General features: G+C 43.4%; 1 protein-coding gene across 2 annotated transcripts in view; it reads right to left on the reverse strand.

Annotated features, from left to right (window-relative positions):
• Positions 1-21,707, reverse strand: part of LOC101014834 (39S ribosomal protein L48, mitochondrial) — an 82,045-nt gene that overhangs the window by 39,941 nt on the left and 20,397 nt on the right. For both annotated transcript variants that reach the window (XM_003910397.4, XM_031653154.1), the window contains exons 3-4: positions 20,508-20,545; positions 1,104-1,192 (exon numbers count right to left, since the gene is read on the reverse strand). In XM_003910397.4, coding sequence (XP_003910446.1) covers positions 1,104-1,192; positions 20,508-20,545 — 127 coding nt within the window. The remainder of the gene's footprint in view (positions 1-1,103; positions 1,193-20,507; positions 20,546-21,707) is intronic.

Here is a 21,707-nt window from a genome sequence, read left to right on the forward strand (position 1 = left end):
TCTAGTAGAGACGGGGTTTCTGCCATGTTGGTCAGGCTGGTCTTGCAACTCTTGACCTCAAGAGATCTGCCTGCCTCAGCTTCCCAAAGTCCTGGGATTACAGGTGTGAGCCACCACACCCAGCCTATTTTAGATTTGAAAATACAATAAGAATCAGTTATCCCAGCACTTTGGGAGGTCAAGGCAGGGAGATCACTTGAGGTCAGGAGTTCAAGACCTGGCCTGGTCAACATGGTAAAACCCCACCTCTACTAAAAATACAAAAATTAGCCAGGCGTGGCGGCACACGCCTATAATTCCTGCCACTTGGGAGGCTGAAGCACGAGAATAGCTTGAACCAGGGAGGCAAAGGTTGCAGTGAGCTGAGATCATGCCACTGCACTCCAGCCTGGGCAACAGAGTGAGACTCCATCTCAAAAAAACCTAACAAACAAAAAAGAACCAGTTATTTGGCTGAAAATATCAATCTACCTCTACTTGCCACAACTCATTCACTCAACTAAACTGAATTATCATTTCCATTATGAAGTCCATAATGAACTAAGTACACTAGTAGGAAGATTTTTTTAAAGTATTACAAATAATAAAATCAGGCCAGGCACGGTGGCTCATGCCTATAATCCCAATGCTTCCAGAGACTGAAGCAGGAGGATCACTTGAGGCCAGGAGCTTGAGACCAGCCTGGGCAATACAGCAAGACCCTGTCTCTATTAAAAAAATTTTATTAGATGGGCATGGTGGCGAAAGCCTATAGAACCAGCTACTTGGGAGGCTGAGGTGGGAGGATTCCTTGCACCTAGGAGATCAAGACCGCAGTGAGCCATGATCATGCCACTGCACTCCAGCCTAGGTGACAAAGCAAGACCCTCAAAAAAAAATTTCAAACCATTTGCTTTTTACTATGATAACCTGGCCTAGGGATAAGACTGGAAGTTGGTAGAAATATCTCCAGTCTGGAATTCCAAACTAATAACTGGCAAGGATTAAGGAGGCAACTCTATCATTTCTAGCTCCAATATTATCCAAACTATACATATCTGATCTTCAGGTTTTTGCAAAAGTTGCACGTTACCCTTTTCCAAAAGACTTCCCCTGCCCCTTACCTCTTCTGCTTTAATTAAGTGCTTGTATTTTCCAATGCCATGGGTGGGCTTTGTCTTGTAGGGCCGACTGGCACTTAGTAGAATTCCACCTAAAAGAGAGAAAATAAGACAAACCTGTTTTTTTGTTGTTGCTATTATTGTTGTTTTTTAAGAGACAGGGTCTTGCTCTGTCACCCAAGCTGGGGTGTAATGCCATCTCATAGCTCATTGCAGCCTCAAACTCCTAAGTACAAGATAGTCTCCTGCCTTGGCCCACCCCCCACCCCCTGACCCCAAGTAGCTGGGACTACAGGCATGTGCTACCATGCCCAGTTAGTATTTTTTATTTTTTGTAGAGCTGGAGTCTTGCTATGTTGCCCAAGCTGGTCTGGAACTCCTTCCACCTCAGCCTCCCGGGGTGCCAGGATTACAGGTGTGAGCTACCACGCCTAGCCTGGACTACAAATTAAAAATATATATATATACACACACACACACACACACACACACACACACACACACATATATATATATATAAAACAAGGTAACCGTAAGGATTTTTAAAAATAATCTCGGAGTAGAAATCTTTCTAAGCATGAAACAAAATCTAGAAATCAAATATTAATAAACTTAGCTATATAGGCTGGGCGCGGTGGCTCAAGCCTGTAATCCCAGCACTTTGGGAGGCCGAGATGGGCGGATCACGAGGTCAGGAGATCGAGACCATCCTGGCGAACACGGTGAAACCCTGTCTCTACTAAAAAATACAAAAAACTAGCCAGGCGAGATGGCAGGCGCCTGTGGTCCCAGCTACTCAGGAGGCTGAGGCAGGAGAATGGCATAAGCCTGGGAGGCGGAGCTTGCAGTGAGCCGAGATCGCGCCACTGCACTGCAGCCTGGGCGACAGAGCGAGACTCCGTCTCAAAAATAATAATAATAATAATAATAATATAATAAAATAAACTTAGCTATATAAAAAGTTAAAACTTCTGTTCAACAACAACAAAAAAATAAAGTTAAAGAATAGATGACTAGAAAAAGTACAAAGCACATGTAACAGAGAAATGCTAATTTCCTTAACATACAATAACTATATTAAAACCTCTTTCTAAGCTCCTCTAGGGACACACAGATGATTTGAGGGGACAAATTCTCCACTGCAATACTGGGAAGATTTGGTGGTAGCTGACCTCTTGTTGGTTTAAAGGGCCATAGATATTTATTGATCCTGGGCTGATTCTCAGTTTATCCCCTTATTCACTCCTTTTGGCTCCTAGAATATGCCCGATCCCCACTAATCTTTCTTTGAGAAATTCTCTCCTGATAAAGCCACTGGCAGTAAGGAGATAAAATACATTCTCAGAGGGTTCTCATCTCTTCTTGTTCCTCAACAGGCAATAATCCTTTTGAGGTTTTCTTTTTTTCTTTCGAAAAAAAATCCTTTCCCCTGCCCTTTTGAAGTTTTCTAACTGTGACTGTATAGAGAAAGAGACAGGCAGCAAAGATAGCCAACAAAGAGGAAGATCATAGAGCTCCATAAAGTCTTTTTTTTTTTTTGAGCTGGAGTCTCGTTCCATAACCCAGGCTGGAGTGCAATGGCACGATCTCAGCTCACTGCAACTTCCGCCTCCCAGGTTCAAGTGATTCTCCTGCCTCAGCCTCCTGAGTAGCTGGGATTACAGGCACGTGCCACCACACCCGGCTAATTTTTCTATTTTCAGTAGAGTCGGGGTTTCACCATGTTGGTCATGCTGGTCTCGAACTGACCTCGTGATCCACCCGCCTCGGCCTCCCAAAGTGCTGGCACTGCAGGCGTGAACCACCGCGCCCGGCCATAAAGTTTTACAAAACATCTAACTTGATTTATTTGTGCTGATCTGAAAACAGCCTCCAACAAATATCGTTAAGTGAACAACAAAAAAAACAAACCGAAAGTGTAGAACAGTATATAGGTATGCTACTAATGGATTAAAAAAATTGGGTCTTGGCCAGGTGCGATGGCTCACGCCTGTAATCTCAGCACTTTGGGAGGCCGAGGCGGGAGGATCACGAAGTCAGGAGTTCACGACCTCACCAACATGGTGAAACCCCATCTCTACTAAAAATATAAAAATTAGTTGGGCATGGTGGCACACAGCTACTCAGGAGGCTGAGGCAGGAGAATTGCTTGAACCCAGGAGGCGGAGGTTGCGGTGAGCTGAGATCATGCCACTGCACTCCAGCCTGGGTGTCAGACCGAGGCTTCGTCTCAAAAAAAAAAAAAAAAAGGGGAGGGGTCTTTACATACACATACATTGTGGTAGACCCAGAGAGGTAGACCCAGATAGCTAGAGTGGTAGCATGTGTCCGTAGTCCCAGCTGTGGGGAAAAGAAAGAGAGATCAGACTGTTACTGTGTCTATATAGAAAGAAGTAGACATAAGAGACTCCATTTTGTTCTGTATTTGAGATGCTATTAATCTGTGACCCTACCCACAGCCCTGTCCTTGCAAGAGACATGTGCTGTGGTGACTCAAGGGTTAATGGATTTGGGGCTGTGCAGGACGTGCTTTGTTAAACAAGTGCCTGAAGGCAAGTATGCTTGTGAAAAGTCATCACCATTCTCTTAATCTCAAGTACCCAGGGACACATACACTGCTGAAGGGAAGGTTGCAGGGACCTCTGCCTAGGAAAGCTAGGTATTGTCCAAGGTTTCTCCCCATGTGATAGTCTGAAATATGGCCTCGTGGGAAGGGAAAGACCTGATTGTCCCCCAGCCAGATACCGGTGAAGGGTCTGCGCTGAGGAGAATTAGTATAAGAGGAAAGAAGGCCTCTTGGCAGTTGAGATAGAGAAAGGCATCTGTCTCCTGCTCATTCCTGGGCAATGGAACTGGAACGTCTGGGTGTAAAACCCGATTGTATGTTCTATTTACTGAGATAGGAGAAAACCGCCTTAGGTCTGGAGGTGGGACATGCTAGTGGCAATGCTGCTCTTTATGAACTGAAAATGTTTATGGAGATGTTTGCGTATGCACATCAAGGCACAGCACTTTTCCTTAAACTTATTCATGTCACAGAGATCTTTATTCATATATCTTTCTGCTGACCTTCTCCCTACTATGACCCTATTGTCCCGCCACTTCCTCTTTTTCAAGATGGTAAAGATAATGATCAATAAATACTAAGGGAACTCAGAGACCGGTGCCTTGCCTCCCCTGGGCCCACTTTCCTTTCTCTATACTTTGTCTCTGTGTCTCTTTCTTTTCTCAGGTCTCAGAAACGCCTACAGATGTGGAGGGGCAGGCCAGCCCTTCACCAGCTACTCAGGAGGCTGAGGCAGGAGGATTGCTTGAGATCAGGAGTTTGACGCTGCAGTGCAAATAGCTGCTGCACTTCAGCCTAGGCAACATAAGGAGATCCTGTCTCTAAATTAAAAAAAAAAAAAAAAAAAAAGGAAAAGAAAAGATGGGTAGAGATAAGAAACTGAAATCAGATCACATCTCGCTATATTTTTGTATTCTAGAAGTTCAAGTGTTATAACCTAGTGGTTATGGACACAGGCTGTTCAGTCAGATAGACCTGAGTTTAAATAGACTCCCCACCTGTTACTTTCTGGTTACTTTCAGCAAAGCTTTTTGAGCTATTATTTCTTCTTTATTTATAAATGAGGATAACAAAGAGGTTAAAGGATAACATGTGTATGTGTGTCTATCTATATGTATGTGTATGTGGCATCAAGATATGGGCAGCAAGTCCTTCCTTGAAGAGGGATCTTCAAGCTGCTGTGGTCCTGCCCTTATTTCTTCAGGGTCACCACTCTGTGGGGGACTAAACACAAGATGGTGTGAAGAACTCTAAGTCAGTGGTCCCCAACCTTTTTGGCACTAGGGACCAATTTCACGGAAGACAATTTTTCCACAGATGTGAGGAGTGGGGAAATGGTTTTGGGATGATTCAAGTGTGTTACATTTATTGTGTACGTTATTTATATTATTACATTGTAATATATAATGAAATAATTATACAACTCACCATAATGTAGAAATCAGTGAGAGCCCTGAGCTTGTTTTCCTGCAACTAGACGGTCCCATATGGGGATGATGGGAGACAGTGATAGAACATCAGGCATTAGATTCTCATAAGGAGTAGTGCTCAACCTGGATCCCTCATATGTGCAGTTCACAATAGAGTTCATGCTCCTATGAGAACCTAATGCCACAGCTGATCTGAGATGAGACAGAGCTCAGGTGATAATCTGAGTGATGGGGAGAGGCTGGGAGTGGCTGTAAATACAGATGAAGCTTCCCTGGCTCACCTGCCCCTCATTTCCTGCTGTGTGGCCTGGTTCCTAACAGGTCACAGACCACTTACTGGTCCACGGCCTGGGGTTTGGGGATTCCTGATCTAAGTGACATCAAGTAAAAGTTTTCTTAGGCCTCTCTTTTCAGAAATGGGCTTCCAAGCAGGTTTGCTCTGTGTGAGGCCTATCAGAGACAGTCCTGGCTTCAGAGAACTTCCCTACATTTACAATCCACACTATTTCATCAAGACAACCCAGAAATATCATGGATCCCTTCCACAATATGTATTAGTCCACATTTACAATTTCATGCCAATAACTGTATAGACACTGAGACAGTTACAAATAAAATATGCTACTTTTCCCTTGAGATACTCGAGGCATACTATGAAAGGAAGATGGGAAAGCAGATAATCACCTTACGGTGTATTAAGTACTTTAATGGACATGTGAGCAATGTCATAGGTGCTCAGAGGAAGAAAAAAGTAACTCTGCCTTTGGGGTGGGGCTGCAGGGTGCAGGGAAATAGGTTCAGAAGAGGCAATAGCTGCATTCTTGAAAGCAGAGTAAGAGTTTACCATGTTAAGGAATAGGGTGGTATTTTTGGCTAGAGGTTCCCAAAGAGCACAGAATATAACCAAGGTATCTTCCTGACTGCTGCCCCAGTTTCATCTCTCTGAATCTGACCTTTTGCAACTTTGGGCTCTAGACTCTCCAACCTGAGGACCCACCCATGGAGCTGATATCCAAATCTCTTTGATGGGTATACAGTGATCCTCAGGTCAGGGCCTTGCAAATGAATCTCATTGAAGAAGATTTTATTACGACTCAAAATAAGAGCTCCTAAAAAGCACTGAACTCTCCAAAGTGTAATCATCCATTCAACAAATATTTATTATTACCTATCAGGGTAGGCAGCAACAATTATACTGCACAACCATATGAATGGCACACACTAGAGTTGTGCAGTGTACAACCAACCTAATATCCATGGCAGGCTCGACAGGTACCATGCATTGCCCTAGAAGCTGGGGCTATAACAATGAACAAAGGCTAAGTCCCTGCAATACAGAACCTGCCACCTGCCGGGTGCGGTGGCTCAAGCCTGTAATCCCAGCACTTTGGGAGGCCGAGACAGGCGAATCACGAGGTCAGGAGATCGAGACCATCCTGGCTAACATGGTGAAACCCCGTCTCTACTAAAAAAAAATACAAAAAACTAGCCGGGCGTGGTGGCGGGCGCCTCTAGTCCCAGCTACTCGGGAGGCTGAGGCAGGAGAATGGCGTAAACCTGGGAGGCGGAGCTTGCAGTGAGCTGAACTGCACTCCAGCCTGGGCAACAGAGCAAGACTCCGTCTCAAAAAAACAAAAACAAAAAACAAAAAACAAAGAACCTGCCACCTAGGGAGACAGACAATAATATCAATGCAAGGTGATAAGGGCTGTCTATAAGCACTGTTCCAGGGAGGGGCACACGAAGAACTTGAGTGTCAGGAAAGGATTCTTAGAGTGGGTGGCTTTTAAGTAAAACTTCAAGGATAAGTAGAAGTTAGGAGAAAACATGGTATAGGCAGAGAAAGAGCCAGAGAGAATTTTAAAGTAGAGCATGAGGATCAGGGTGGCAAGAGATGAACTTAGAGAAGGCAAAGCTTAGGAAGGGCTTAATTATTGAGTACTAATGATATCCCAGGCACTGTGCAAAGGGTTGGGGACAAGGCCAATAAAACTCTGCTTATGGAGATTATAGTCTAGTGGGAGGAGAGAATCATTAGACTTATAGTCACAAAGTAAATATAAGATTACAAATTGTGGCCAGGTGTGGTAGCTCATGCCTGTAATCTCAACACTTTGGGAGGCTGAGGCAGGAGGATCGCTTGAGGCCAGGAGTTTAAGACCAGCTGGGCAATATAGAAGAGACCCTGTCTCTACAAAAAGGAAAAAAAAAAAATTAGCTGCACATGGTGGCATGTGCCTATAGCCCTAGCTACTCAGGAGGCTGTGATGGGAGGATTGCTTGAGCCCAGTTCAAGGCTGCAGTGAACTATTATCATGCTGCTACACTCCAGTGTGGGCAACAGAGCAAGACCCTCTCTCCTATAAAAAGTAATTACAAATTCTGATAAGTGATAAAAACAAAAAGCACAGGGATGGCTATGGTGATACAACAGGTAGACCTATTTTTAGAACAGAATATCAAGGAAGGCCTCTGTGAAAAAATGAGATTTTAACTGAAACCAGAATTCAGAAGAAAATTATAATAGTGGTTATCCCCAGGGGGGATAGTGGGGCGGGGGAAGTGGCTAGAAAGGCAAGAGAGTTACTTATATTCCTTTGCACCTTTTAAAATCTGTTCCTTGTATACATGTATTATCCACTCAAAAATAAATAAATAAAATAAGATATTGGAAATAGAAGTGTACTGGATGAAAAAAATGGAGGATGGGGTGTTCCAGGTAGAGGAAACAGCATGTGTAAAGGCCCTAATGTAACACACAGCTTGGGACGTTCAAGGAACAGAAAAGCTGTCAGTGTGACTGAAGCAAAGTGACAGGGACAGAATGCACATAAGATATGAGAGTGGGCTGGGCAAAGTGGCTGACACCTGTAATCGCAGCATTTTGGGAGGCTGGGGCGGGTGATCACTTGAGGTCATGAGTTTGAGACCAGCCTAGCCAACATGGTGAATCCCTGTCTCTACTAAAAACACAAAAGTTAGCCGGGTGTGATGGTACATGCCTGTAGCCCCTACTACTCAGGAAGCTGAGGCAGGAGAATCACTTGAACCTGAGAGGTGGAGTTTGCAGTGAGCAGAGACTGAGCCACTGTACTCCAGCCTGGGTGACAGAGTGAAACACTGTCTCAAAAAAGAAAGAACCAGAGTGAGTAGTGGTAGGAATCAACCATGCTGGGCCTTGTTAAAGGTGTGGATTTCATCCCGAACAGTCATAAGCAGGGAAGCACGTCTGATATATGTTTTTAAAAGATCATTTTGGTTGTTATGTGAAGTGAGTGGGGAGATTAGATTGGTAGCCCCTGCTAAGTTGTTGATCTGCACCTACACCCTCCAACATCCCTCTCTTCTATTCCTGCCTTGAGAACTGACAGATTAATCCTTTTAAAATAAAAATCTAATCATGTGGCCGGGCGCGGTGGCTCAAGCCTGTAATCCCAACACTTTGGGAGGCCGAGACGGGCGGATCACGAGGTCAGGAGATCGAGACCATCCTGGCTAACACGGTGAAACCCCGTCTCTACTAAAAAATACAAAAAATTAGCCGGGCGAGGTGGCGGGCGCCTGTAGTCCCAGCTACTCCGGAGGCTGAGGCAGGAGAATGGCGTAAACCCGGGAGGCGGAGCTTGCAGTGAGCTGAGATCCGGCCACTGCACTCCAGCCTGGGCGACAGAGCGAGACTCCGTCTCAAAAAAAAAAAATCTAATCATGTTACTCTCATTAATTAACCCTTTATTTATTACACACACACAATTGTTTGTTTGCTTGTTTTGAGACAGGATCTTGCTCTGTTGCCCAGGCTGGGAGGCAATGGCACGATCTCGGTTACTGCAACCTTGACCTCCCTGGGCTCAGGTGATCCTCCCATCTCAACCTCCTGAGTAGCTGGTACTACAGGTGCGTGCCACCACACCAGGTTAATTTTTGGATTTCTTGTAGATACGTGGTTTTGCCATGTTGCCCAGGCTGGACAACTGTTTTAAAATATAGGTATTTACTATTTGTCAGGCACTATGCCAGGCACTCTAAAGACAACAATGAACGAGACAGAAGGTAAAATTTTGATGGTTTTCTGCTGCCCAAAGTTTGAAATTCTTAGGTAAGCACTTAAGGATCTTGATTTTATAATCTAGATCTAACTATTTCATCTCATTCTCCCACTCCTCTAGATTTTTTAAACCCTGCTCCCCAGCCACAGAGCTACACTTGCCATTCTTGCCACAGTTCTCACGCCTCTGTGCCTTCCTCGGGTGTTTACCCTGCTGGGACTACACCTCTTGGACAGTGAAATTCTACACAGCCTCCAGAGCCAGCTCAAATGTTACCATCTCTGTGAAACTCTTCTGCTGCCCTAAATATACAAAGATCAAGAGTTTAATTCATAGTAATAGCTCTACCATGCCTCCATTATATAATAAAACATTTTGTGTAAATAAAAAAGAAAACTTATATGTCAATCACTATCTTTAAGTATTACATAGAAACTCAATCATCTATCTGTAATTTCAAAAAGCAGAACCAAAAAGGATATTTGAGATAATGACACATCGTAGGTGAAAGTACTGCAAATGTTTGCCTCAGCCTCTTATCTACTGGAATTCCTTGGCAAGGAGGCATTTTAAAATTCGGTTTGGAGCAATTCCTATAATTAGAGCAGCTGCTTAATTAAGAAGCTGGTTCAAACCACTGTTAAATGAACCATTCTCCCCTTAAATGAAAGGTTTTGGTCAAATTACCAGTGGTTAAACTGCTTAATTAGCCAGTTGTTTTAATTATAAAATTTACAAGTTTGAAAGCCTCTGATTTCCAGTAAGTTCAACTGAATTCTTTTCCCCTGTGTCATGTCAATAAGTAGGTTTCCTGCTATCACATTAACATTGCAGCCTCCTGAGAGAAAACGCAACTCTTCACTAACGAAAGACACAAAACTCCAGGGTTTCAAATGGAGGCTTTGAAAATCTTTCAGTTACCACAATTATAAGACATAATCACGCACTGACGTTTCGCACAGCATTCCCCTTTCCTTTACATATGCCAGAGACAACTGTCCTTCAATGTTCTTGTTTATTAAACTGAAAACTAAACCCATCAATCCAGGATGGGGATAAACAACTTTGTTTTAATTATTTCTCATTCGGAATTGGGATAAGCATTTTTAGCAGGACTATGCAGGTAGGGAAAGAAAAAAATTGGGGTACCCCCAGCCAAGAAGCTAATTACAGGTTATTCTCTCCACTCAACAGACTGTAAGGCCCTCCAGGGCAGAAAAAATGCCATCACCTGGCAAACAGTATGTGCTCGGTAAGTGTATATTTATAAACAAAACAAAACAAAACAAAAATGGTTAAGATATTTTACCAAAACAATCTGCAATGATTTGTCCCTGGCAGTTGCCCACATTTTTCAAAATTTCTTTTCAAATTTCTTTCAGCTGTTCTAATTATACTGAACTACTTGGATCTGAATATACCATGCTTCTCTGCTTCTACCTTTTTATTCATGCTGTAATGAGAGCACTCTAAGTTCCCTTCATCTAGTCTCTTTAGATCTAGTTTTATATATTTACTTCTGTCTATTTATATTTAAATCAATAAGAAAAAGGTGGTCACCACAATTAAGCCCCTCCTTGGATAGAGCAGCTGGAATGGTCCCCAGAGCCCACACACGGAGTGGATGGGTGAAGGCAGGAATGGGGCACTTTCCCTACTCTTGCTTTCTGAGTATCATTGTAATTCCATTTTGAAATTTCTGACTTTAAAGTTATCTCGGCCGGGCGCGGTGGCTCAAGCCTGTAATCCCAGCACTTTGGGAGGCCGAGGCGGGCAGATCACGAGGTCAGGAGATCGAGACCATCCTGGCTAACACGGTGAAACCCCGTCTCTACTAAAAATACAAAAAATTAGCCGGGCGAGGTGGCGGGCGCCTGTAGTCCCAGCTACTCCAGAGGCTGAGGCAGGAGAATGGTGTGAACCCGGGAGGCGGAGCTTGCAGTGAGCCGAGATGGCGCCACTGCACTCCAGCCTGGGTGACAGAGCAACACTCAGTCTCAAAAAAAAAAAAAAAGTTATCTCAGGCTGGGTGCGGTGGCTGACACCTGTAATCCCAACACTTTGGATGGCTGAGATGGGAGGATTACTTGAGGCCAGGAAATCAAGACCAGCCTAGGCAACACAGCAAGACCCTGTCTCCACAAAAAATTGAAAAAATAAAAAATTAGCTGGGCATGGTAGCGCATACCTGTAATCCCAGCTACTCAAGAGGCTGAGGCAGGAGGACTGCTTGAACCCAGGAGTTCGAGGCTGCAGGTAGCTATGATCATGCCACTGTACTCAAGCCTGGACCACAAGCAAGACCCTCTCTCTCACAAAAACAACAACAAAAATATATATCTGAAAGAACCTATAAAAAATGCCAACAAAGCTGTGTGCTTTCAAGTGGAAATTATCTTTCTGAGCCAACATTAGTGAGTTATTCTGGGCCCTGGAACCTTCTACGGACTAGTATTCTCCAACCACAGTTGAAACATGGGCAAAGGAAAGAATAAATAAATAGCAAGCAAATGTACAAAAATATGTTCAACCAACTAGTAATCAAAGACATGAAAATTCCAAACACAAGGGAAAGTATATTTTAACCTACAATATTAGCAAATATTAAAAATAATACTCGATGTTGATGAGTATATAAAAAAGGATTCTCAAATAGAGAAGTAAAAAATGGTGCCATCTTTCTGGAGAGCAATTTAGTAACACACATCAATCAATAGCTTTAAAAGTGTGTGTTTCCTTTGACCCAACAGTTCTACTTTCAGAAATGTACCCTAAGTAATCAGACAATGGCACAAACATTATTGCACAAGAATGTTCATCACAGTGTTGTTTCCATTGCAAAATCTTGGTAACAACTTAAATTTCTCCAAATAGAAAAATGTTGAACAAATTATGCTCCTATCCCCACATATCTTTTCAAAAAAGGATTCCTATTGCATCTTTTACAATAGCAATTTAACATGCCCTATTTGATGCCAACTTCAAAAACAAAATAAACAGGCTAGGCCTGGTGGCTCACGCCTATAATCCCAGCACTTTGGGAGGCCCAAGCAGGTGGATCACCTGAGGTCAGGAGTTACAGACCAGCCTAGCCAACATGGTGAAACCCCGTCTCTATTAAAAAAAAAATGCAAAAACAAGTAGCCAGGCATGGTAGCACACACCTGTAATCCCGGCTGCTCAGGAGGCTGAGGCAGGAGAATCACTTGAACCTGGGAGCTGGAGGTTGCAGTGAGCCAAGATGGCACCAGTGCACTCCAGCATGGGTGACAGAGTGAGACTCCATCTAAAAATAATAATAAATAAAATAAATAAAAAATGACCTCCGAATTAGGTAGCTACCAGATATTAAAATATACTACAGGTTGGGTGCGGTGGCTCACACCTGTAATCCCAGCAATCTGGGAGGCAAGGCGGGCGGATCACCTAAGGTGGGGAGTTTGAGACTAGCCTGGCCAACATGGAGAAACCCTTTACTAAAAATACAAAATTATCCAGGCATAGTGGCGCATGCCTGTAATCCTAGCTACTCAAGAGGCTGAGGCAGGAGAACCGCTTGAACCGGGAGGCAGAGGTTGAGGCTGGTCAAGATCATGCCATTGCACTCCAGCCTGGGCAACAAGAGCAAAACTCCATCTCAAAAATAAAAAACTAAAATATACTATAAAACTATAGTAACCAAAAAGCTTTAAAACAATTTCATACTGGCATCAAATATATATACAGGTGAATAAAACAAAATGAAGTTTAAAAAGTAGTTCCGAGCCAGGCCCAGTGGCTCTTGCCTGTGAACCTAGAGGTATGAGAAGCAAAGGCAGGAGGACTGTTTAAGCTCAGGACCTCAAGACCAGCCTGGGCAACATAGGGAGACCCTGTCTTTATAAAAACAATAAAAACTAAAAGTCAGGCATGGTAGCACAGGCCTGTAGTCCCAGCTACTGAGGAGGCATGTGGGAGGATGGCTCGAGCATGGGAGGTTGAAGCTGCAGTAAGCTGTGATGCTGCCACTACTCCAGCCCGGGTGACAGACTGAGCAGTCCCAGCACTTTGGGAGGCGGAGGCAGGAGGATTACATAGTGAGACCTAGTCTCTATGTTTAAAAATTTTTAAGTAAAAACAAACAAACAAAAAAATATCCCTAGACTTAGGCTGGGTGTTGTGGCTCACACATGTAATCTCAGCACTTTGGGAGGCCAAGGTGGAAGGATCCCTAGAACCTAGGAACTCAAGACTGTGATGGCATCAAAGTCTGGACAGCAAAGAGAGATCCTGACTCTAAATAAAAAATTTTAAAATCCCAGATCTATACAGGAACTTAGAATATGATAAAGGTTACATTCTCAAACCTCCTGGAAAAACATGGATTTTTTTTTTTTTTTTTTTTTTTTTTTGAGATGGAGTTTCACTCTTGTTGCCCAGGTTGGAGTACAACGGCGCAGTCTCGGCTCACTGCAACCTCTGCCTCTCAGGTTCAAGCGATTCTCCTGCCTCAGCCTCCTGAGTAGCTGAGATTACAGGAGCGCCACCACGCCCGGCTAATTTTTCTATTTTTAGTAGAGATAGGGTTTCACCATGTTGGTCAGGCTGGTTGTAAACTCCTGACCTCAGGTGATCCACCCACCTCGAACTCCCAAAGTGCTGGGATTACAAGCATGAGCCACAGTGCCCAGACAAAAACGTGGATATTTTAATAAATGTTGAAACAACTGACTTCATTCATTCATTAAGGGGGAGAAACTGTATCCATGCCCCACTTATAATTTCAGATGAAACACTTATTTATTTATTTCTTTCTTTATTAGACCAAGTCTTGCTCTGTCATCCAGGCTGACGTGCAGTGGCAAGACATCTCGACTCACTGCAACCTCCACCTCCCAGGTTCAAGGGATTCTCCTTCAGCTGCCTGAGTAGCTGGGATTACAGGCGTGTGGCAACCACACCTGGCTAATTTTTGTATTTTTAGTAGAGACAGAGTTTCGCCATGTTGACCAGGCTGGTCTGGAACTCCTGACCGCAAGTGATCCATCCGTCTCAGCCTCCCAAAGTGCCAGGATTACAGGCATGAGCCACCACGCCCAGGCTCACTTTTTTTTTTTACTTGAGACAGAGACTCGCTCCTGTCACCTAGGCTTGAGTGCAATGGCGCCATCTTGTCTCACTGCAACCTCCGCCTCCCGGGTTCAAGCAATTCTCCTGCCTCAGCCTCCCAAGTAGTTGGGATTACAGGCATGCATCACCACGCCTGGCTAATTTTTGTATTTTTAGTAGAGATGGGGTTTCACCGTATTGGCCAGGCTGGTCTCGAACTCCTGACCTCAGGTGATCCACCTGCCTCAGCCTCCCAAAGTGCTGGGATTACAGGCGTGAGCCACCGCGCCTAGCCTCACTCTTTTTTTTCTTTTTGAGACATGATCTTGTGCTGTCACCCAGGCTAGAGTACAGTGGCACAATCATAGCTCACTGCAACTTCAATCTGACTCATGCAATCCTCCTACCTCAGTCTTCGTCTTCTGAGCAGCTGGGACCACAGGCACTGGTTATCCCACCAGGCTAATTATTTTATTTTTTGTAGAGATGGGGTCTCCCTATTTTGTCCAGGCTGGCCTTGAACTCCTGGGTTCAAGTGATCTTCCCTTCAACCTCCCAAAGTGCTGAGGTTATAGGCGTAAGCCACTACACCTGGTCTGGACCACATATTTAAAAGAAAAAATATACATCAGAAGGTAACATGAAGGACTTTTCAAAATAATCTTAGAGTAGAAAATATCTTTTTAAGCATGAAACAAAATCTAGAAATCAAAGATTAATAAATATAACTATATAAAAATCTAAAGCTTCTGTTTAATGAAAAAAACACAAACATAAAGTCAACAGATAAATGACTAGAAAAAGTACAAGCATATGTAATGCTAATTTCCTTAATATATAAGAACTATATTGGCCGGGCGCGGTGGCTCAAGCCTGTAATCCCAGCACTTTGGGAGGCCGAGACGGGCGGATCATGAGGTCAGGAGATCAAGACCATCCTGGCTAACACGGTGAAACCCCGTCTCTACTAAAAAATACAAAAAATTAGCCGGGCGAGGTGGCGGGCGCCTGTAGTCCCGGCTACTCGGGAGGCTGAGGCAGGAGAATGGCGTAAACCCGGGAGGCGGAGCTTGCAGTGAGCTGAGATCCGGCCACTGCACTCCAGCCTGGGCGACAGAGCAAGACTCCGTCTCAAAAAAAAAAAAAAAAAAAAAAAAAAAAAGGAAGAACTATATTAAAAGTTCTTACAAATCAAAAATGGAAAAGTAAACAATCCAATAGAAAAACTGACAAAAAACATAAATGGGCCAAGCATGGTGGCTCACGCCTATAATCCCAGCACTTTGGGAGGCCAAAGTGGGTGAATCATCTGAGGTCAGGAGTTAGAGACCAAACCTGGCCAACATGGCGAAACCCTGTCTCTACTAAAAATACAAAAAAAATTAGCCAGGCATGGTGGCACATTCCTGTAGTCCCAACTACTCAGGAGGCTGAGGCAGGAGAACCACTTGAACCCAAGAGGCAGAGGTTGCAGTGAGCCGAGATCATGCCACTGCACTCTAGCCTGGTTGACAGAGTGAGACTCTCAAAAATAAATAAATCAATAAATAGGCAATTCATTAGGAAAGAAATACAAATGGCAAATAACCATATGAAAAGATGACAAACTCAAGACACGCAAATTAAAATGAGACATAATTTTCACTAACAAAAAAAAATTTTTTTTTTAGGCCAGGTGCAATGGCTCACACCTGTAATCTTAGCACAATGGGAGGCCGAGGTGGGTGAATCATCTGAGGTCAGGAGTTAGAGACCAGCCTGGCCAACATGGTGAAACTCTTGTCTCTACTAATAAATACAAAAAGGCACGCATGGTGGCGCATGCCTGTAGTCCCATCTACTTGGGAGGCTGAGGCAGGGGAATCTCTTGAACCCAGGAGGTAGAAGTTGCAGTGAGCCAAGATCGTGCCACTGTAGTCCAGTCTGGGTGACAGAACGTGTCTCAGTCTCAGAAAAAAAAAAAAGGCCGGGCGCAGTGGCTCACGCCTGTAACCCCAGCACTTTGGGAGGCCGAGGCAGGCGGATCACAAGGTCAGGAGATCGAGACCATCCTGGCTAACATGGTGAAACTCTGTCTCTACTAAAAATACAAAAAATTAGCTGGGCATGGTGGTGGGCACATGTAGTCCCAGCTACTCGGGAGGCTGAGGCAGGAGAATGGCATGAACCCAGGAGGCGGAGCTTGCAGTGAGCCGAGATCGCCCCACTGCACACTAGCCTGGGCGACAGAGCCAGATTCCATCTAAAAAATATATATATATATATATTTATTTATTTATTTATTTAGACATGGGATCCTGCTGTATCGCCCAGGCTAGAGTGTGGCATCTATTCACAGACAAAATGAAAGTGCAGTACAGTCTTAAACTCCTGGGCTCAAAGGACCGTTCTGGGACTTCAGCTTTCCGTGTAGCTGGAACTACAAGTCCATGCCAGTGCTTCCAGCTAACAATAAATGTTTTATAAAACTCAGTTTGGGCTGGAAAATAGAAATGTAAATTAATACAACTTCTCTGGTGGATAGTCTGGCAATACTTATCAAAATCTCCAATTCATAATGCATTGACTCAGCAATTTCAATTCCAGGAATTTATCTTACAAATGTACAGGAACAAGTTTACAAAGACATATGAAAATGGCTGGTGTACCATTTTTTGAAACAGCAAAAAACTAAAACAACTTAAATGTCCAGCATTAAGATATAGTCATACACACATGTAATATAAATCTTCATATATATATAAAATCTTCCTGAAAGATACACAAGAAATTGCTATCAGTGGATATCATGAGGGAGTTAAGATTGGGAAAGAGGGCGGGGAGAGGTGGCTCACGCCTGTAATCCCAGCACTTTGAGAGGCCGAGGAGGGTGGATCACGAGGTCAGGAGATCGAGACCATTCTGGCTAACACAGTGAAACTCCGTCTCTACTAAAAAATATAAAAAATTAGCGGGCCATGGTGGTAGGCACCTGTAGTCCCAGCTACTTAGGAGGCTGAGGCAGGAGAACGGCATCAACCCAGGAGGCGGACCTTGCAGTGAGCCGAGATCAGGCCACCGCACTCCAGTCTGGCCAACAGAGCGAGACTCCGTCTCAAAAAAAAAAAAAAGACTGAGAAAGGGGAATAAAATTTAACTTTTCATCATATACCCTTCTGTACAGTTTAAGTTTATTCTTACCATATGCATCCATTTCAAATTTTTAACAGTTGATTATTTTAATGGTATTAGGTTGGTGCAAAAGTGCAGTTTTTGCCATTATTTTTACTTTTGCACCAACCTAATAATTTTTTTAAAAGACTTTCCTCAGAATATATACCAATTCAAAATAAACTTTGCCTATGGTTGAGGAGGGTAAGGGATAAGACCAAGGCTAGACAATAATGAGGACTTGAACATAGACCTTTTTGTTTGAATACCAAAAAGACAATGAAAGTCTGACAAAATGTTAATAGTTGCCAATTCTGGGTTTATTTGACATATTACTCTTTTACTTTTCTATATTTTTATATCTCTCAAAATAAAAAGTATAATTAAGAGATAAACAATTTTTTTAAAAACCTTTCCTTCACCCTACATCCCTCGTCAGTTCCTGCCAATATTTTCTTGACCCATTCAGTCTCAAACTTTATTAAAGCATTGTCTACAGTCATTTTTTCCTAACTCTTGGACTTTCATTCACTTGTCACCTCATGGTTAATTTCTACAACCTATCCACCCCACCTACCTAGACTATGCTCCAAGGTCACCAATGACCTCTAGATTGCTAAAATCCAAGGATACTATCATGTTCATGTTTTCCTGATCTCTCAGTAGCACAGTTGAAACCGTAACATGGTTGGCCACTCTTTCCTTCTTGAAACGCTCTCCTCTTGCCTGCCATGATACTATACTATCCAGGTTTTCTCTACCTTGGTCTCTCTTTCTCAGCTTCATTAGCCTTTCTCCCTCTACCCAGATTTTTAAGGTTGAAATTCCTCAGTATATGATCCCTGGGTCTCTTCTCCACCTTTTCTCCTTAAGTGATCACATTCATTCCCATGGCTTCAATTAAAATTGACAAAATAATAACTTTCATATTTATAGTTTCAACTCACACCTATATTTTTAGCTCAAGATCAGTGTATCCAATGGGGTGCTTAATATATTCTTTGCAGGCACTCCACTATCACAAAAACCACAGAAAACCAAACACATGTTCTCACTCATAAGTGGGAGGTGAACAATGAAAACACATGGACACAGGGAGGGGAACATCACATACCAGGGCCCATCGAGGGGTGGGGGGCTAGGGGAGGGATAACATTAGGAGAAATACCTAATGTAGGTGACGGGTTGATGGGTGCAGTAAACCACCAGGGCATGTGTATGCCTAGGTAACAAAACTGCACGTTCTGCACATGTAACCCAGAACTTAAATTATAATTTAAAAAAAAAGAAAGAAAGAAAATATCCTCATTTCTAAAAACCCAAGCTAAAGTATTCAAGGGTAAAGTATCATGATGTCTGATTTTTAAAAAGCTAACATGACAAAATGTTAACAAAAGTTGAATCTAAATGGTGGGTAAAGAAATGTTCATTGGGTTATTCCTGGGGAAAAAATAAGCTTCTAAAACTACTAAACAGCAAGGATTATATCCTCTTAATTTTGTATCCCCAGCATCTAACACACAGTCTAATAAGATACATGCCTGTCATGAGAATGTACAAATAAAAAGTCCATTATTTTGAGATGCTGGGCTTCGGGTCCAGTAGAAATGGTGATTCCCTACACATTGCCGCCACCTTCTAAAATAATTAACGTATGTAAAGCCTCTTCCACACTTCCTTGCACACAGTAGGCATCAAGTAAAAAATGTTAGTTCCCTTCCTTACTTCCATTCCTTTATCTCTGATACTTGTTAGACACATGACAAACATCACTAAAATCCAACAACTCCACTGAAATTTCTCACATAATAGACAAAGGAAAAATGGCAAGTAATTGGGTTGAAACAGAGATGGAAATCCATTGAGTTAATCAGACTGAATGGACATTCATTTTGGATTAAACAGTGTGAGAAAAGTCCTAGCCTGATGATGGACATGCAAGACAGGTCTAGAATAGTAGCAGTATTAATAATAACAATTACAGCTGCTACTTTTTGAGCATTTTATATATTTTTTTTTTTTTTGAGACGGAGTCTCGCTCTGTCGCCCAGGCTAGAGTGCAGTGGTGTGACCTCGGCTCACTGCAACCTCCACTTCTGGGATTCAAACAATTCTCCTGCCTCAGCCTCCCAAGTAGCTGGGACTACAGGTGCCCGCCACCACACCCGGCTAATTTTTTGTATTTTTAGTAGAGACAGGGTTTCACCGTGTTAGCCAGGATGGTCTTGATCTCCTGACCTCATGATCCGCCTGCCTCGGCCTCCCAAAGTGCTGGCATTACAGGCATGAGCCACTGTACCCAGCCAAGCACTTTATATCTTTTATCTCACTGAATCTTCAAATGGTACACTGCAGTTTGTATTATAATTATCCTCTTTTCTTAATTTTTAAAAATTTTTTTTATTTAGGAGACAGGGTCTTGCTCTATCACCCAGGCTGCAGCGCAGTGGCACGTTCATAGCTCACTGTAATCTGGGCTCAAGTGATCCTCCTGCCTTAGCCTCCAGAGTAGGTAGGATCACAAGCCTGTGCCACCATGCCTGGTTACTTTTTTAAAAAAAATTTGTAAAGACAGTCTCTCACCACGCTCGCTACAACCTCTGCCTCCTGGGTTCAAGCGATTCTCCTGCCTCAGCCTCCTGAGTAGCTGGGATTACAGGTGCCTGCCACCACGACCAGCTAATTTTTTGTATTTTTAGTAGAGACGAGGTTTCACCATGTTGGTCAGGCTGGTCTCAAACTACTGACCTCAGGTGATCCGCCCGCCTCAGCCTCCCAAAGTGCTGGGATAACAGGCGTGAGCCACCATGCCTGGCCTCACAGCCTGCTCATTTTTTAAAGTGAGGAAACCAAGCTACAGAGAAATAGCCAAAGATCACCGAATAAATATGTAGTACAGTTGGAATCCAAACTTACTGTAGAGCTCTTGCTCTTAACCACTACTTTATGTTCTCACCCATGGTTCTATTCCATGCACGCATGGAGGGGTGGGGTTTGGTTCAGGCCACTGTTCTCAAAGATATGGTAGGCTTCCTTCTAGGCAAAATTATTATAGAATGCAAAATTATTATAGAGTGCTAAAGGGTCACTTAAAGTAGGCCAACTACATCAGGTAAAAACTGCTTACCTACAGAATAGATGGGCTTCTCTCTTGAAGTTCTAAACCTAAAAGGAGGGAGAAAGTATGTTGAATACAATTAGAAACCCGTATTTTATTTGCATAGTTTTCAAAATTTATATTCTGTCACTAAAGATGCATCAATGCTGTTTCCTTACTCCTTCCTTCCCTTCTTCCTTCCACAAACTTTATTTTATTTATTTTTTTTTTTTGAGACGGAGTCTCGCTCTGTCGCCCAGGCTGGAGTGCAGTGGCCGGATCTCAGCTCACTGCAAGCTCCGCCTCCCGGGTTCCCGCCATTCTCCTGCCTCAGCCTCCCGAGTAGCTGGGACTACAGGCGCCCACAACCGCGCCCGGCTAATTTTTTGTATTTTTAGTAGAGACGAGGTTTCACCGTGGTCTCGATCTCCTGACCTTGTGATCCGCCCGCCTCGCCTCCCAAAGTGCTGGGATTACAGGCGTGAGCCACCGCGCCCGGCCCCCACAAACTTTAATAAGCACCTACTGTGTGCCAAAGTGCACATCCTGAGAATGCAAACATAAGTAAGATGTCTCTATCCATGGTCTAGTTGGGAAAGATGCTGGTAAACAAATGTGAGCCACAATATGGTATTGATTCGGAACAGAAACGTTCAAAATTAAATAGGACACAAAGGAAAGTATTGTCATTTCTACTAGGGAGGTGAAACTATTTTGAGGTGAGTTTTAAAAAACAAAAAAGTGGCCGGGCACAGCGGCTCATGCCTGTAATCCCAGCATTTTGGGAGGCTGAAGCAGGCAGATGACCTGAGGTCAGGAGTTCAAGACCAGCCTGCCCAACATGGCAAAACCCCGTCTCTACTAAAAATACAAAAAATTACCCGGGTTTGTTGGTGGGCACCTGTAATCCCAGCTAATCGGGAGGCTGAGGCAGGAGAATTGCCTGAACTCGGGAGGCGGAGGTTGCAGTAAGCCAAGATTGTGCCGCTCTACTCCAGCCTGGGCAACAAGAGTGAAACTCTGTCTCAAAAAAAAAAAAAAATACAGACAATAATACTACAATCTCATGGGACTGAAAATGTATCTTAAACTCTGAGTCAGTTTCCTCTTTTGTAAAATGATATTTATATTTGTCTTGTAGTGTTTTTTGTGAAGATTAAAGATAACAAAAAATAGCACGGTGCCATAGGAGGTGCTTATTAAATAGCAGTTGACTCATTAAGATGGGAT

Source organism: Papio anubis, chromosome 12 (genome assembly GCF_008728515.1).
Source record: "Papio anubis isolate 15944 chromosome 12, Panubis1.0, whole genome shotgun sequence".
NCBI classification, from domain to species: domain Eukaryota; kingdom Metazoa; phylum Chordata; class Mammalia; order Primates; family Cercopithecidae; genus Papio; species Papio anubis.